This window comes from Vulpes lagopus, chromosome 2 (assembly GCF_018345385.1).
Source record: "Vulpes lagopus strain Blue_001 chromosome 2, ASM1834538v1, whole genome shotgun sequence".
Taxonomy (NCBI): domain Eukaryota; kingdom Metazoa; phylum Chordata; class Mammalia; order Carnivora; family Canidae; genus Vulpes; species Vulpes lagopus.
The window spans coordinates 66,277,055-66,293,839 of record NC_054825.1 but is presented as its reverse complement, the minus strand read 5'-3'; the positions used below and the strand labels follow the sequence as shown (position 1 = coordinate 66,293,839).

The following is a 16,785-nucleotide window of genomic DNA, read 5'->3' as shown; positions in this document are numbered from 1 at the left end:
TAATGACAACACTAGTCTTTCTGTTGATTGAGTCTTGGGCTCTGAAATCATCCTTAATGTATTTCTTTCACATTCTACATTCAGCCTATTAATAAATCTTATTGTGTTTATCTCCCAAATACATCCACACCTGACCACTTCTTGCCACCTCCACTGCTTCCACCTTAGTCTAAGCTAGTATCAAGCAGTCTCCCTGCTTCATCCTTACACTCGTAATATAGAATTGAGGGATTCTTTCAAAATATAAATCAGATCATGTCACCTTCTGCTCAGAAAACTCTCCAGTGCCTTCCCAATATACTCAGAGTAAAATCCAAGATTTTTATGATCACCCACAAAGCCCTATAAGATCTACATCCCTCACCATCAACTCACAATACCACGATCTCCCTTGCTTATGCTGCCTGATTCACTCTGGCCTCCTTATTGCTTTTAGAACAAAATCAGGCAATATCCTGAATTGGCCTTTGCATCATCTATTTCTCTGCCCCAAGTATTTCCTTCCCTAGATATTTAGGTGGCTCACTCTCTCACTTGTTTCCAGTCTTTACTGAAATGCTACCTTTTTTCACTGAGACCTTTTATGTCCTCTCTACCAAACATACACACTTCCTATCCTTTTTCCTCTTTTATTTTTCCCCTTAGCTTTTATCATTGACTAACACACTCTATATTATTTTGATTTATCTTCTGTGTAAATTGTTTCCTTGACTGGAAGATAAAGGTGTTTCATTTACTATTATATAGCCAGAAATTAGAATGGTGCCTGAACACAGTAGGTGCTCAATTAATATTTGTTGAGGGAAGGAATGGATGAATTTCACAAATATTTACTGACTACTTATTGTCAGGCACTGGGCCAAGCACTACAGATAGCAAAGAGAACAAATAAAATGTTACCCTTCTTTGAGCACTTAGGGGATGACAAGAAATAAATATATAAATACAGAAATTTGTCAGGGAAAATTTGAACACAAGAAGGAAGGAATTATGAACAGATCAGCTTAAAATGGTTCAATGTTAAGTTTAATTTTAAGCATATGGTTAGGTATGTGCATGTGCCCAGGTTTAGGGATATTAGATGACTTAGAATTATCAATTGGTCTTTAAGATCTTAGCACATTCAAATCACTCTGATCTGTAACTAATATTAGAATTATTTTGGCTTATAAGAGTTCTTGAATAACCTATTTTTAATTATTCAGGAAACATTAAACTGTTTACAAAAATATTTCCTTATTTTTCATTTTAGAAAAATCACTAGAATAAAAAGGTAGTAATATAAAAATGGATTTCAAATATTAAAATGGGGTTTAAGAGATTTAAGATCTGAAACTTCATACAACATTCTAATTTAGACCATGTAGACCAACATTCGCATGTAGACTATCAGAATTAGAATAAATAAACTATACTACATTTTTCTACAACTGCATATTCTTGGGAGAATGACTTATAGATATTTAATAAATATTAATTGAATAATTGAATGTCTGGATGACTCAACGAATAAAAAACACAATTATTTCCAATAATAGTAATAAAAATAGGAAGTAATATATATATAATATTTCCAATAATAGTAATAAAAATAGGAAGTTATACTATATATATGTGTATATATATATATATATATATATATATATATATATATATATATATATATCTTTTGTTATGTACCAAGAATTCTGCTAAGTGCTTCACAGGTACAATTATTAACTTAACCCTCAAAACAATTATCATGAGGTTGGCATTATTATCTTCATATTACGGATGAGGAAACAGACACACAGAATCATTAACAGATGTACCTAAGGCCATAGAGGCAGTAGTTGGCAAGACCAGGATTCAAATTCAAGTTGCTTGATCCAAGAGATTAAACTAAACCAGTGCTGCTGACATGCAGGGGTGTGGTGGAGGAAGTGACTGTGCTTAACTTAGAAGGTATATACTATTTGACTAATACTATGATGTTGAAGGAAAAGCATGGCTTCTATTTCTAATGAAATAGTAAGAATCAAAACGATTGAATAGTCTGAGTCAGACATGGAGGGAGGTAGGATAGTCTAGCTAATTTGTAATAGATGGAATGCTGTGTCTTTTTCAAAGTCATTGGTGGCAGAGCCAAGACCAGAATCCATCCATTGCTCTGGCATTCCAAGGCAGTCCTTGTTTCCATTATAATCATGTAGAGAATAACACTTTCTGGAAGAATAATATGGAGAAAAGGCTTTTGGGAATAATCAAAGGATATGTTTGGAAGAGTAGTTTAGAAAATATAAAACACAGCTATAACTACAAAATATTGTTTTATTTGCACAAGTTTTATGTTCTATGACTTGACTCACTTAAACCATGACCAATATATAATTCCCCTGTAATTTCACCATAACAACACTATAGCCTTAATTGTGGTTAAATCAATAAAACATATAGCCTATGCATTGTTCCTGAGTTAATATATGGTATACTGCCATAGCAATATGAGGGTAAGAGTTTGTATGAAGCATTTTTAGATTTACGAATGTATGTATGTATTTGAGGTGAAGGATAGTTGATAAATATGCAAAAGTTACTTAGGTGTTGATATTTGTTTTGTGTAGTGTGTAATGTTGAGGTTAGAAGGTACTTCCACTTCTGGCTTATGGGAACAAGGATCACTGTCCACTGTTTCGATGGTGATAGCTGGCCATAAACTAATTACAGGCCCTTACTTCATTCTGGACCTTTTAGGAAAGGTCCATTCCTATTCTCTTGTAGAAGCCACAAGCATCATGTCACATCTCCAGTACCTGGCTAGTGAATAGTAATAATGCCCGACATTTATGGACTTTTCTTGGTGTTAAGGCACAAAACTAAGCAATTCATATGACACTCAATTTCATCTTCAAAATAATTGGAAGAAGCAGGCATTATTAGTATTATTTTTCTTTTACAAATGAAGAAATAAAGGCTCGGAAGGATTAGGTAACTTAGAATAGATATAATGTCTGAATAAATGACCTGAGTGAGCTTCCAATAAGCATAGAGTTAATGAGTCTACAATGTAAGTTTTTAAGACTTCTGTTTTTGTGCTTTAGATGCCTTATGCATACTTTCTGGTGATACTTCCTATAATTGAGGTGGTTTGCTAAGTGACTTCAAAATAAATGAGGAATTTCCATAGTTAACATTTTATACAACAAAGAGAAAATAATGTCCCTAATGTCATTTAAATAACTACTTTGCAGTGTAATGAACAAATCTGATAACTGAATTAGGAATCAGTAGGCCAGAATTTGGGTTCTTCATCTATCTGTAATTTGTTTATTATGGACTACAAATCATTTAATTTTTCTCAGTCTCTATTCTTCAAAAGAAGACTAAACTAGCTTATTGCTAGGATCTCTTTTAGTTTTAAAATCTTGGAGTTTCCAAGGTGCCTGGGTGGCTCAGTCAGTTAAGCATCTGACTCTTGATTTCAGCCCAGGTCATGATCTCAGAGTCATGGGATTGAGCTCCTTGTTGGGCATCATGCTGGGTGTGGATCCTGCTTAAGATTCTCTTTCTCCCTCTTCTACCCTCCCCCATCTTCTTCTTCTTCTTCTTCTTCTTCTTCTTCTTCTTCTTCTTCTTCTTCTTCTTCTTCTTCTTCTTCTTCTTCTTCTTCTTCTTCTTCTTCTTCTTCTTCTTCTTCTTCTTCTTCTTCCTTCTTCTTCTTCTTCTTCTTCTTCTTCTTCTTCTTCTTCTTCTTCTTCTTCTTCTTCTTCTTCTTCTTCTTCTTCTTCTTCTTCTTCTTCTTCTTCTTCTTCTTCTTCTTCTTCTTCTTCTTCTTCTTCTTCTTCTTCTTCTTCTTCTTCTTCTTCTTCTTCTTCTTCTTCTTCTTCTTCTTCTTCTTCTTCTTCTTTTTTTGAAGTAAAATCTTAGAGTTCCTGTAAAATTTTTCAGTGATTTTTGGCTATTTAAAATGATGGGTTGGCTAATATATAGGGGCTTGAATAGATACTTGAATGATATTTTCAGTCCACAAAGGTTTAGTACTTTTTCTAGCACTACCTCAGACTGTATTACCAAGTCCAAGTTTTTCTTGATAATAAAAGTATTTTCCACCCACACAGGCTCATATTGAGCTTCTAATATTTGTTGTTACTCATTTCTATATGGAATATAATTATCATAAAGTTAAACTACTCAATAATCCAAAATAAGACTCTGGATTAGTAAATGTCTTTTACTCCTATACCTATAAATCATCTCTATAGGACAGTTATATAAAGACATCTATATTTCTGTTTAAGCTTATCATTTCTAGGCTAAACCATATAAATACCCTCAACCATTCTCTTAAATATGATTTCCTAACCTCTCACCATTCACCAGTCCTCTCTGGATACCACTTAAAATGAGATACCCAGAACACAATGCTCTAAATTGTGCAAAGTAAGGCCAAGAGCAGCAGGATTACTGCTTCCTCAGCAACATTATACTTCTAGTAAGGCAGGATAGCTTGCCATTTTGGAGCAAATGTGCTATACTGTTGGTTCATCTTAAGCTTGTCTACTAAAAGTTCCAAGTCACTTTCAAAAGATTTGTTACCAGGTCAGGTCCTGTGCAATTGCTGTTTTGAACCTGTATTTATAGCACCTTAACATTATCTTGCTTAAATTGTATCTTGTTACCTCCATTTAATTGCAATTCTAGGCAATTATTTTAAAAAATATAACGTTGCATGTGAAAGAGGTCAAGTATTCCTAGAGATTATTTAACTTTAACGATATTGTCATCCTGTGAATTTCTAGTATAATTCTTGAGTTGGAAAACAGGCTTTTAGGAACATATGGAGGGAACACTGCAAAGACTTATGAAAAGAGGACAATGTCATGCTCAATCACAAACTAGACTGTGACACTGCACATTCATACAAATGCAGTTGCATGGACTCATAAGGAATGGATCAGCATGCATGTGCCAGTTGTGTTAGTCTCTAGGACTCAGAAATAAATGAAAAACATAAAGTTATAGGATAAACATGCGCTCTTAGAAGACAATTCACCATAATGAAATTAGAATGGCAGAAAGAGAATTTAGACATGACAGAGACATTAACTGAAAGTGTATGATCATTGTTCTCCTTGTCACCTTTTGGCAATTGTCTGTCATTATAGGCCATTCTTTTCCTCCAAATCTTGGAAATTTGTTGGGCTCCTGTCAGAGCTCCATTTTAGGGGCCTTTGTCTCAAATTATGTTGTTACAGATTTGTTTTTCTCTGATCCTTCAAGACTTTAATGAATGCCATTTTTTCACGGTCCCCCTCTCAGCCAACCACACCATTAGCAATCAATATTATAAACTGATGTAATAATTAATAGCTCAACATGTAAACTGTCTCAGGAATATTTGCCCTTTAGTGCTGCTGGAGATATGATCCTTAGTGTAGAGAAATTCATTTCCAGTGGAGCAATTTCAGAGATGCAGCAAGCAAGAATGTTCATAAAGGATTTATTTTAGAGAAGAAAAATTCTCTTTTTGCCTCTTGAATCCCATACCATAGGTTTTCAATTATTTTCTCAATCTTTAAATCCAATTCAACTAAAACTTATTTAAATGGAACTTGTTATGAAAATGCATTTGGAAGTAAAGCTCATCTTATTTTTCTGTAAAATCTGTTATCGGCAACTGGATAGGTTAGGTTCTCAAAGGCTGTCTCTTTTTTTTCACACGTGGGCTGACTACATTTAGAAAATACAACTAATCTAAAGAGATAGCTAGTATATTTACAGCTAATCAACTCTTTTGAATACATCAAGAAAATGTATTGCCTTAATCCGAGCCATCTGCATGCAACAAAAAATACTCAATTTCTACAAAACTGTTTTTTAAGAGACTGTTTAATTGTGCCAAAATTTTAAAAGTCAGATATTAATCCCATGACTTTTAGAAAAAGTACATCAGAAAACAATTTTCTGTAGAATTTACATGTATTTGCTTCCAAAATATTAACTAAGAGTATGGCTACTTATATGTGAATTGAATAATACTGTCATGGAATTCTAACCAATTTAGATCTTGTCAATTTCTACAAAAAAATTTGATTAACTATCATAATTCTAACATTCGAAATAATAATTTCTTAGGGTATTAATATATCACAGGACCTAACATTTTGTAAGAGAATAAATTATAAAAAACAAAATAGTTTTATTAGGCACAAAATTAAAGTGATTTTTTTTTCTGTCAAGTTGAAACAAGTATAAAATAAATGTTTTTTATGTAACATTCACATTAGAAAGAAATCTATTCATTGTAGGAAATAGTTAAGTTTAATAAAATTTCCAAAGGTTGAACCACTACATAACTATAACCAATACCATAACTATAACTAAGCTATATATCTCAGGTCATAATATCAATAATAAGATTACATTCTGAAATCTTAATTGTATTGAAATTTTAGTCTTTATATTGTAATTTTTCCAAATCCTGTCACAATTCTTCCACAATTCACCTTTATCTGTATTGACTATCCAATAGACTCATTTACATTGATAGTTTGAGTAAACTTAAAGTGAAACATAATCAGAATCCTAAACTCATCTTAATTTTTAAGCATATCTCAAATCAAGAAACTTATGTTTTAACTTGAAGGCTTTCCTGAGGATTGATAATTTTAGAAGATTACTTTATTGAGCTATGATTGACACAGATGTACAGAGGTATACATATTTAATGTATATCACTTGATAAGTTTGGAGATAAGTATACATCCGTGAAACCATCATCACAGTTTATGCCATAAATATGTCTATAATTATTTGCTAAGTAACTCTTTCAAGCTATATTTATGTATCGATCAATAGAAGTTAAGTAAACCCTTTGCCTAGGAGAATAAACTGAAACATATTTTGCAATCTTTTAGGTAATAACTTATTTTATATGTGGTTCTTCCAATTGCAACTCATGGTTCGAGAGTCCAAGATCCAGGGTTCTTTCAGAATTTGAGAGACTATGTTTAATTATTAGAGACAAAAGGTATTTGTGAAAACTTTCTGTCAATATGATAGCCTATTTCACTACTTGACATGGATTCAAAATTTGATTTACTAATATTCGGCAGAATGTTGAACATGAATTACCTACCTAATTTAGACATGTAAAAATTAAAATGAGTTCCAGTTCACATTATTTTTATACTATCTGTGAAGAAAAGATGTTTGGGAAACAAAGTTAACAAGTAACATAAGCTCTTAGAGAAACTGAAAAAAAATTATTTTCCAATACCTGAGGGAAAAGTCTACGTAGAGTTGTTATACAGTTCCAGTGTAAGTTTTCATTTAAGCAACTACCTTAAAGGGAGCTCTCTTGGATATGATATCTTGGGAAGTATGAAGAGAGTATAGTTTGGGTTTAAATTCAAAAATAAATACAAACATTATTAGACTTGGACAAATTACTTAAGCTCTCTGAATCTTGGTTTCTTCACTAGAGCAATAGGAATGACAATATTTAACTTATAGGATTGTGGGGTTATTAAAATAATGAATATATGTGAAGTATAGCACAGGGTATGCTACATATAAACACCCAATAAATGTTGGCTATTTTATGCCTTACTTACTGTGGTATGGATGAAAGGATGACAAAAACTAAATCTTTAAATATTTTAAATATTCCAAAGTTGGGATTTTTATCAGTATAAACTTTTTTTTTTCTAGAGGTCTCAAATTTATAAAATGCTGCTCTAGTTAAAAAATTGTGCTGTGGGCAGCCCGGGTGGCTCAGTGGTTTAGCGCCGCCTTCGGCCCAGGGTGTGATCCTGGAAACCTGGGATCGAGTCCCACGTCAGGCTCCCTGCATGGAGCCTGCTTCTCCCTCTGCCTGTGTCTCTGACTCTCTCTCTCTCTCTCTCTCTGTGTCTCTCGTGAGTAAATTAATAATAAAAAAAATCTTAAAAAAAATTGTGCTGCTAATATAATGACCGTTTTCCTTTCTCTAAAAACTGTGGAGATGTGGTTTTTATAAACAATTGTAGACGTTAAAAGTTGCATTGCATGCTAAACTATTGCACTGAGGTCAATGAAAAGTTGTAGCATGTGTCTTTCCCACTTTATATTCTCTACTATGACTGTCTTCTATTCATATAGTCCTGGATAATTGAATCTATACTCATGACTTCAATTATAACCCCCATATTGATTATTCTAAAATCTAAAATTCCATTCCTCCTTCTCTTCCTGAGTTCTTGGTCTGTATACCTAATGGCTACTAGATAATTCTCCTGATAGCCTCTAAGCATTGCAATTCAATAAGTTCCCAAATGAACTCATAGTCTTCGTCCTTAAACCTGCTCTTGTCTCATAGTCCTCACATATGATTTATGCCATCATCCACCGAGTTGACCCAGCTGGAAGGTCTGCCACACTTCTCTATTTCTACTGGCTATTCTTTTCCCCTTTCTTTGTCTGTTGAGTAAGGAGACAAAATATAAATAGGGCACAATTTTACCAAAAAAAAAAAAAAAGTGCATGTCATATTGAAGTAGAGTTAGCATGTTGTCATTGGAAGTAAGGGCTAAATAAACTGCCTTAGAATCTGTGAAACATACCATAGATCACCCAGAGATTCACAGGAGGGGTACTTGTCAGGTCTCTCCCATGTAGTAGTTTCTCTTCTTACCCATTTCCAGTCTAATCCCAGGAAAGCATCATATACAGACAGAATGGGAGAAGAAACACTAACATTTCCCTATGTAAAAATCCTGGTAATAACAATGAAAACCAATATTTATTGCGTCCTTGCTCTGTATATAGAAAGTATTTACCTAATTGCATTTCCTTAAGTAATTTAGTTTTTCTGTGAAATTCTCTATAAATGAGAAGGCATTAGTTCCATGCAACTTATCTGTACTTTTAATCTAGATGAGATCTTAAGATCTAGACATTGCCCACAACTGTGGTCCTAAACTACTCTAGATAGGCCTTCAGTCTTGCCATCCTCTATTAGCGAATTTCAGGGATTAAAAACAAGGGAGAGGAAATAATGACCCTGGGCCTATAGAGTACTGTATTTTAAAGAGTAGATCCTGTATTAGGCTCAGTAAATTTAAAAGCATCCTCCCTAAATTTCAATCCTCATCCACTGAATCAAAATTTCTGTTGTTATTAAGCTTCTCATAAGATTTGTATGCATGCTAAAGACTAGGCACCTGAAGTCTAGGTAACATTCCTGTTCATGTATGTGTCATCACTGTGCCAGATGCTGAATACACAGGCTCAACAGGCAAACATGACATCCCTAATGTATAGAGATTATCACAATTTTGATGAATTCATCTACCATGAAAAGCCAGGTCAACCTGTATTTCTACATTGATTTCATTTTTAAAATACTTTTTGATAAACAACATGTACTTTTTAAAAAAGTACATCAAAAGGCAGTAATTTTCAAAACAGCTTTTGAGTTCTCTTAAGTAATACAAATATAGTAAAGGCATGTGAAAGCAGTGAAGTTCTGTATTATCTAGGTGCTTAAATGCAGCACTCTGAGAAGGACAAATATTTTTGAAGCTGAATTTGTGGTTAGATTCACCATTATTTATAAACCGGAATATATGGAAAGTCCTTTACAAAATATTTTTTTTTCAAAATATTTTTAATAATTTAATTTTTTATCAAACATCTCATACTGCTAAGTACATATATTTTTAAGTGGTAGGGTTTAAAACAAATAAATGCTTTTGGTGTGCTCCAAGTAGGAGAAATAAGAAAACAAACTTTTAGGAAAAATTCTACTTTTGGTATAGTCAATAGGAGAAAAATTTCAGTTTGTCTCAAGTTTGCCATCCTTTCACCATTGGGTTATTATTGAACCATGGCTTTATTCTTTTTTTAATTCTGGTACCCAGACATATGCTCCTTCCAATTTTCACTATACAACTTATAAAATGTGTTGGAAACTGTTTCAGAAGGAAACTATATTGTGAAGTGGGAGTATCACAAAAACTCTGGGAGAGCTTCCATTAACATAAATAATAGCTCAACATGCTATTATGTGCTTTTGTGTTTTTTTTTTACCATTCTTTTGTGTATTTTTGCCTTTATAACTACTCTTAAGAGATATTCTAAAATTTTATTTTATTTTTCTTAAATTATTTACGAGAGAGAGAGAGAGAGAGAACAAGTGGTGGGGAGGGGCAGAGGGAGAGAGAGAAGCAGACTCTCTGCTGTGCAGGAAGCTCGATGCAGTATGGGGCTCAATTCCAGGACCTGGAGATCAGGACTTGAGCCGAAGACAGATGCGGTAACCCACTGAGCCACCTGGGTGCCTCATGAGATATTCTAAAATTTTAAATTAAATGTAGACTCTATTACAGCATTCTATTTTTGTTAAGCATATCTTATGGAGATTTTTGAACTTATTATTCCAAATCCACTATATTTTAGAGCCGAATACATTTTATTTTCAGAGTTTCATTTTTTATCCTATTCCACCCTGAGATCTGAATTATTACTCAAATTCCCATATTGTGTGTGATGATCATAATGGCACCTTTTGTGAAAGAAGCAAGAAGTGGAGAGTTATACTTAAAAGTTGAAAGAAATAATGGAAAGAGAAAGCAGCTGGAAAGTGTCTTGTTTGCCAAGTTGTATCTGCCAATTAAAATTACTTGACAAGGTTAAGAAAGGTTAATGTAAAATGTCATGCTATGAAGGTAACATATTTGAGGTAAAATTTCTTAAAATTTTATTTCCATTCATAAATAAATGCATTTCTACCATGGGCAAGCATTCAGATTATCTATCTATCATCTATCTATCTATCTATCTATCTATCTATCTATCTATCTATCTATCTATCTATCTCATACTAAAGGATTATGTTTTTTGGCTTTTTCTTCCTCAAGAAGTTAAGGTTCTAAAAGGATAGACAGCATAACTACACAAGTAACTATATAATAAAGCAGAATAAAGTCAGTGTTCTTTTTTAAAAGGGTTAGAGATATATTTTAAGAATTTCTGGAAAGGATAATGGGGGAGGCTCAGGCACTTGAGTTTAGCTTTGTTTGAAAGATGAACAGGATGTTGAGAGAAGAACGTAAGGTTGAAGGTCACTTTGCAGGCTAAAAACAAAAGGTTTAAAGTTGTGAGAATCTTTGTTAATGAGTGATAAGTCTAACTTTGTTAATGAGTGAAAAGATTGGAGAAGGATAGATAACCAATCGCACAAAGTGTTTGGTGCTATGTTAAGTATATTACACATACAATCTATTCTACTTTAATTTCTTAAAATGTCAATAGGATTTCACTTATATTGCAGAGAAGGAAACTCAGAATTGGAAAAGTTACTTACCTTGTCTAAGAGTACAGGGTTAGGAAGTAGAGGAGTTTAGATTTAAAGCCATGTCTGAAAGCCAATATTGTTTTTACTACTACAACATGGTGCTAAAATATGAATCCTCTATAATGCAAGGCCGACTTTGCATTTTGTTTCATGGACAGTGGGTAATTATTAAAAACATATAGAACATGTTATTTCTTTAGGAAACAAGAAAGCCATTCATTGGATAGATTGGAATGGGAGAGAATAGGGTAAGAGAGTTAATTAATACTATAAAGTTCCCAAGGTAGTAACAATGGCATTCATAATAGAAATGGAGAAAAATGGGCAAACCTTCCCATAGATGGAATTCATGGAGAATGGAAATTAGATGTGGAAGATGAGAAATAATTGTTTTAATTAAAATTTAAATTTAAAAGCTGAATGACTGGGAAAACTGTTGCCATTAACTAAAACAGGAAAATCAAGGGGACTAAACTTAAAATTTGGTAAAATATAACTACTTATGTCAATTCTTAAAAATCTATAGCTATAGTTTCTTAAAGAATGAATGCATTGTCAAATTCCTTAAGCAACAGAAACTTTATCCATTTCCATTTCTCAGAAGGAGAGAAACCACAGAGTACAGACTTGGACAATGAGTTTATTAATTGAGTATGATCTTCAGAGTCCTTGAAGTGGTCCCAAAGTACCAATGATAGTAGATTTCCAATGAATTATTGATTCAGTATTTAGAAAATAGAAGGCGAATGTTGAGGCTTTATTATTTAAAACTAAGAGGGTTCAGAAATGTATTGTATTAAATAAACCTGTTTTTGGAAAGGGTTCATAATAGTAAAAAACCAAAAAACCAAAAAACCCTCTAACAAAATAATCCAGTTAATGTGTGCTAATGATAGCATTAAATGTATTAAATGTATTACTGATGTTGTTTTCCTTTGGGTAGGTAATACTTTCTGAAGTGGTTTTTTTTATCCTGATATTCATTTCATAGCAAAAGTGTTGTTGGGGATATAAAATGAGATAAAATATGTAAAAATTCTCTAAAAACTTAGTGAAAGCTGCTGAGATACGGCTTTGGTTTGATAGGATGGATAAGTCAATGTATTTATAATTAACATAAATAACTGGTTTCCCAAGGAAAAGGGAACCAAAGTACCAAAAAAAAGAGTACATTTGAATAGTCATAATCTACAAATAAGCTATTATTTGGCTTTGAGTCATCTTTAAAGGTCATTTAAACTCATAAACATGCACTTCCAGCCTAGTTAACTTGTGTTTCTAATTAATTATCATTTAGAGGTTTCAATTTTATTTGAATCATTTCTCATCCAAGATTTTCTTGTTCCCTCTTTCTCAATTTAAGATTCAAGACACTTCATGCATTTTCTGATAATAGTCACTAGAAGAAACTCTTTAAGAATGCAATGACTATAAATGGCTTTTTACCATTGCCAGGCTCTTGTCTTTATAGAAATCAGAGTGAACTTTGTGTTCCCATATTTTCTGACTTTCAGAGTAAGTGAAAATGTAATACATCAGACAACAAAACTCAAAATCAACTTTATGATAATGTTTCATAATAGAATGGGATTAGTTACAGTTGTGGATACCTTTGAAGTTCCTAAAATCTTGTCTTTGAGAAATTTATTCTATAAATTCAATTTATAGACAAAAAAATAATCCTTGCAGATAAATTCCAATTTTTTTCCTGCACAAGTATCTTGTCAGTTTTCTTACTAGGCTACCCAACATCCAGAGTTGTAAGTAATCAATTATTTTAATTATTTATAATCATTATTTTAAATTATTAATATTTTAATTACTTTTTATTGGGCTATTTGAGAAAAATTACCATTGATTAGAAAAAATATTCAATGCTATCCAGATCAATAAGATAATTCCTGTGATTACTCTTATTTTCTGTTTTATTTTTAAAAGGCTACTCTTAGGTAATTCATTTGACCATATCCTCTCCTTCTTTGGTGATATGAATATAAACATTATAAAGTATCTTATGAGTTTACTGGGAGGTTTCAAAATGCTCTCAGTCTTTGTCCAGGAGAGGCACTGCATGTGTATATCCGTTTCTTCTACAACACTTCAGTTGGCTTGCAGGTATAAGCTGTCCTAGAGGAAAGATTTGTACATGAGACATGTCTCTGTGTCAGGGCTCTTAACAACTTTAGCCTGCAGCAAAATCAAAAGTTCTTTTAGAATTTTAACACCTATAATTAGTAAATCTATTCAGTGCATATTCTGAACCTCCTCACTCATGTATTGAACATTCCTATAGTGCTATTTTCTTGTCTTTTTTTGAGATAAAGAAGGAAAAGTGATTTAAAAATGAACCAGCACTTAAGCAGGTTCATTTTTACCTTCAAAGATAAATGCTTTTCCTTTCCTGATAAAGGGGCTACAATTTCCTATATTTTTATCTTAATGTATCTTAAAGTCCTCTTGTTTTCTTTTACATCCCTTCTATTGTTTTGAAAATTTTTATCTTCAGTAAATTCATAGAGAGTTTGGGGCATAATTATAATAATATTTGTATAGTGTTGTACATTATTATCTTATGCTTTTAAAAAATGATCTTATGCATTTTCAGGAGCCAAGGCCAGGCTATGTTTCACAGCGCTTGAGACTTATAGGTAGTGGTTTGCTGGAGCCAGTTCATCTTGGTTCCTGAGAGCCAACAGTATGCATTTTTTTCCAGCTCCATATTTCTCTCTTAAACCATGTTGGTAGCTTGATAAGGGTATGAAATTGGATATGTGGGAGTATTTATACCATGGAAATTGGCAAATACTACAAATTAGGTCCTTTCTTTTCTTCTGGAGAGTCAATTGTTAAATATTTACCAGCACATTCACTGTACATAAATGAAATTTTCACAGCTATCAGCCTCCTCCCTTGGCACCACACCTCACCCCCGCCTGGTTTGTCTCTACCAAGAACAGATTTCATGTCCTTTTAGTGCTGTGGCAACCTGTGCACAGAATGTCAGACCAGAACATCACATATCATGGAAGAGGCAGGCTCTGGGCTCTCAAGAGAGGAAGAAAAGTGCTATCGTTTTTCTAGTACCTACTCAAGTTACTTCTGAAGCTTCCAGGAAAAGAAAAAAAAGTTTGAAAAACTCAATGCCCTGGAAACAAATAATTGTATACAATTATATCGTGCATCAGTGATTACTGATCTGTCCACACACAGATAAACAATAGGCTGAGACACACGTATAGTCATGCTTATAGGAGGCAAAGTTTTTTTGTGGAATGAAATAGATTTTATTTGTTTCAGGTGTGTGTTTGGTGTTCAAATATATTCTCTGACTGCACTGCAAAGTCTGGAATGCATGTACTCAAATTAGTTCAAGTTCTAAATCTATAATACTAGGATTACTTTGTTTTTACTACTATATTTTGACATTTCTTCACAGTCCAAGCAATCATTACCAAATATTTGAGGTGGGAGTATTAGTGAATTCCAAAAATGTTCTAGCAACAGCCAAGTCATAAAATAAATATTTTAACCCACACACATTGTATTCATTATATTCTAAAAAAGAAAAAAAAGAACTCTTGATACCAGTCATGTAAATTAATGATTACACAATTCTGTAATCCTTCTTGCACTTGTAAAAACTGTAGAGCTTCTCTGTTTTAGCAATATGATTTTTCTGCCCTGAGTAGAGACATACTCTAGGTCAAAGCTGTGTGGTCTTTGTATGTGAAGCAAATATCAAATAATAGAATTTTTTGCTTGTTTTTTTTTTTCATAATTTGTTTGGTTTTGTTCTTAGTTTTTCTTTTTTAAAGGACTACTGCCCACACCAATTGTATTATGCTAAAATCCAGTGTTGATAGCTGGTATCCCTGTGGACCACAAAGGAGGGATGCTGTTTAATCCAGGGAGGCCAGCCTTCCCCTGTACACACTGCTCTTTTCCTCTGCTTCTCCCATTTTGTAAGTCTATTTCCTTCTAGTCTGTTTCTCCCAGACTCAAGCATTGCCATTCAAGGCCATCAGGAGTCCTCCCTGACTGGACTAGTGACACTGGTCTTTTCTCTTCCTTACTACTTTGCAAATTAGAGCTTTCCTTGACATGTGGGCCAATTGTAGTCTCTATTCTGCCTCCACCCCCAACAATTCATTTCTCAAAGACAGACCTAGCAACTTGTTTTCTGTGTCCTCTACATCCTGCACAACAGATCCATGTACAATGCTAGACACAGGGCAGGTACCCAGTCAAAACTGTAACTGATTCATTTATTTAGATTTTAAAACTATTAAGTAGACATACTCCTTGGTCATTATTAAAGTTATAAAAAGAGCAATGGCTTATTTGATATCATGTCTGTTTTTCAATGCAGGCAATAGCTGGTCTGAGAAACTGCATAGTTCCTGGCATGGCACTTCACATTTAAGAGCTAGATGTCCTGTCTACCTTCCTTTTTAACTTGTTCATATGAGATAGATCCTTGCATATACACTGGCTAGAAGAGTTTGTGCACTATGTATCCAGATAGAGTAGGTACAGTATGCAGACTCTCAAGGCATTAAAAAAAAAAGGGTCAATTCTGATTCTTTTTTTGAGAAAAAAATTTGATACTTGATCAAAACATGACATATATTCAAGTTTAATTTCCTTGCTAATTATTGTATTCATCAATCTCCAATCAAACAGTTGAGAGCTTGCTATCTGTATATGGTTATTAAGACACCCTGATATACATACTAGATATGGCTTTGAAAAATCAATTATTGCTTTTCTTGTACCTTAACCTCATATAAATCCACAAAAAAGGATCCCATTATTTAAAATATCTTGCTCAAAGTCCTTTCTACAAATGTATTTTGCAGGATGAATAGTAAACCCCTAAGAGATATGTCTACTAAATTTAGAATATCTCAGATGGGGTTTCATAATATTGGATTGTTCTGCAATCCTTTCTTTCCTCAGACTGGCTAAAGATACATTCTTTATCCAAAAATATTTTTAATCTAGTCCCACAATCTTTTTTTCCAGCATGGGCAAATATAGCTTAAAACTCTCTTGTTTTATCTTAACTTTGTGTGTCTTGATTCCTTATGAATGATCCACTCCCAGTGGCATGGAACAGGAAAGCACAAGGGAGGAAGGTTAAGAGCAGGCCTTAACCTGGACTTTTACTTTTGCTCACAGATTCTATGACTCCTCTCTTTTCTTCCTTCTCCTGTCTAATTTATTTTGCTTTCAATTAAGTTAAAACACAACTTCAAAAGATGAACAACTAAAATATCAGGATATGAAAGGAGCTTAGATTAGTAAAGACTGAAATGCACAAAGGGGTTGACTATCTGGAAGATTATTAATAAATGATAAGCTTGATTTTACATTCAAAATAAAGTATTTTTCCTCTGCAGTTCCTAATGTAGGCATTCAATTTTGGCACACTGGAACTGTGCTATGGTAGACTGGGCATTATCAGG

At 33.2% G+C, this 16,785-nt stretch overlaps 2 protein-coding genes across 4 annotated transcripts in view; one reads left to right on the top strand and one right to left on the bottom strand.

Moving 5' to 3' along the window:
- FAM227B (family with sequence similarity 227 member B) overlaps nt 1-16,785 on the bottom strand; it is a 182,630-nt gene that overhangs the window by 81,790 nt on the left and 84,055 nt on the right. The window contains exon 12 of one of the 2 annotated variants that reach the window (XM_041743194.1): nt 12,439-13,444. The exons of the other annotated variant lie outside the window; for it this stretch is intronic. Coding sequence (XP_041599128.1) covers nt 13,362-13,444 — 83 coding nt within the window. The 3' untranslated portion in view covers nt 12,439-13,361. Of the gene's footprint in view, nt 1-12,438; nt 13,445-16,785 lie in introns of those variants that run through there. 2 annotated transcript variants of the gene reach the window in all.
- Nucleotides 1-16,785, top strand: part of FGF7 (fibroblast growth factor 7) — a 54,012-nt gene that overhangs the window by 23,043 nt on the left and 14,184 nt on the right. The window lies entirely within an intron of this gene.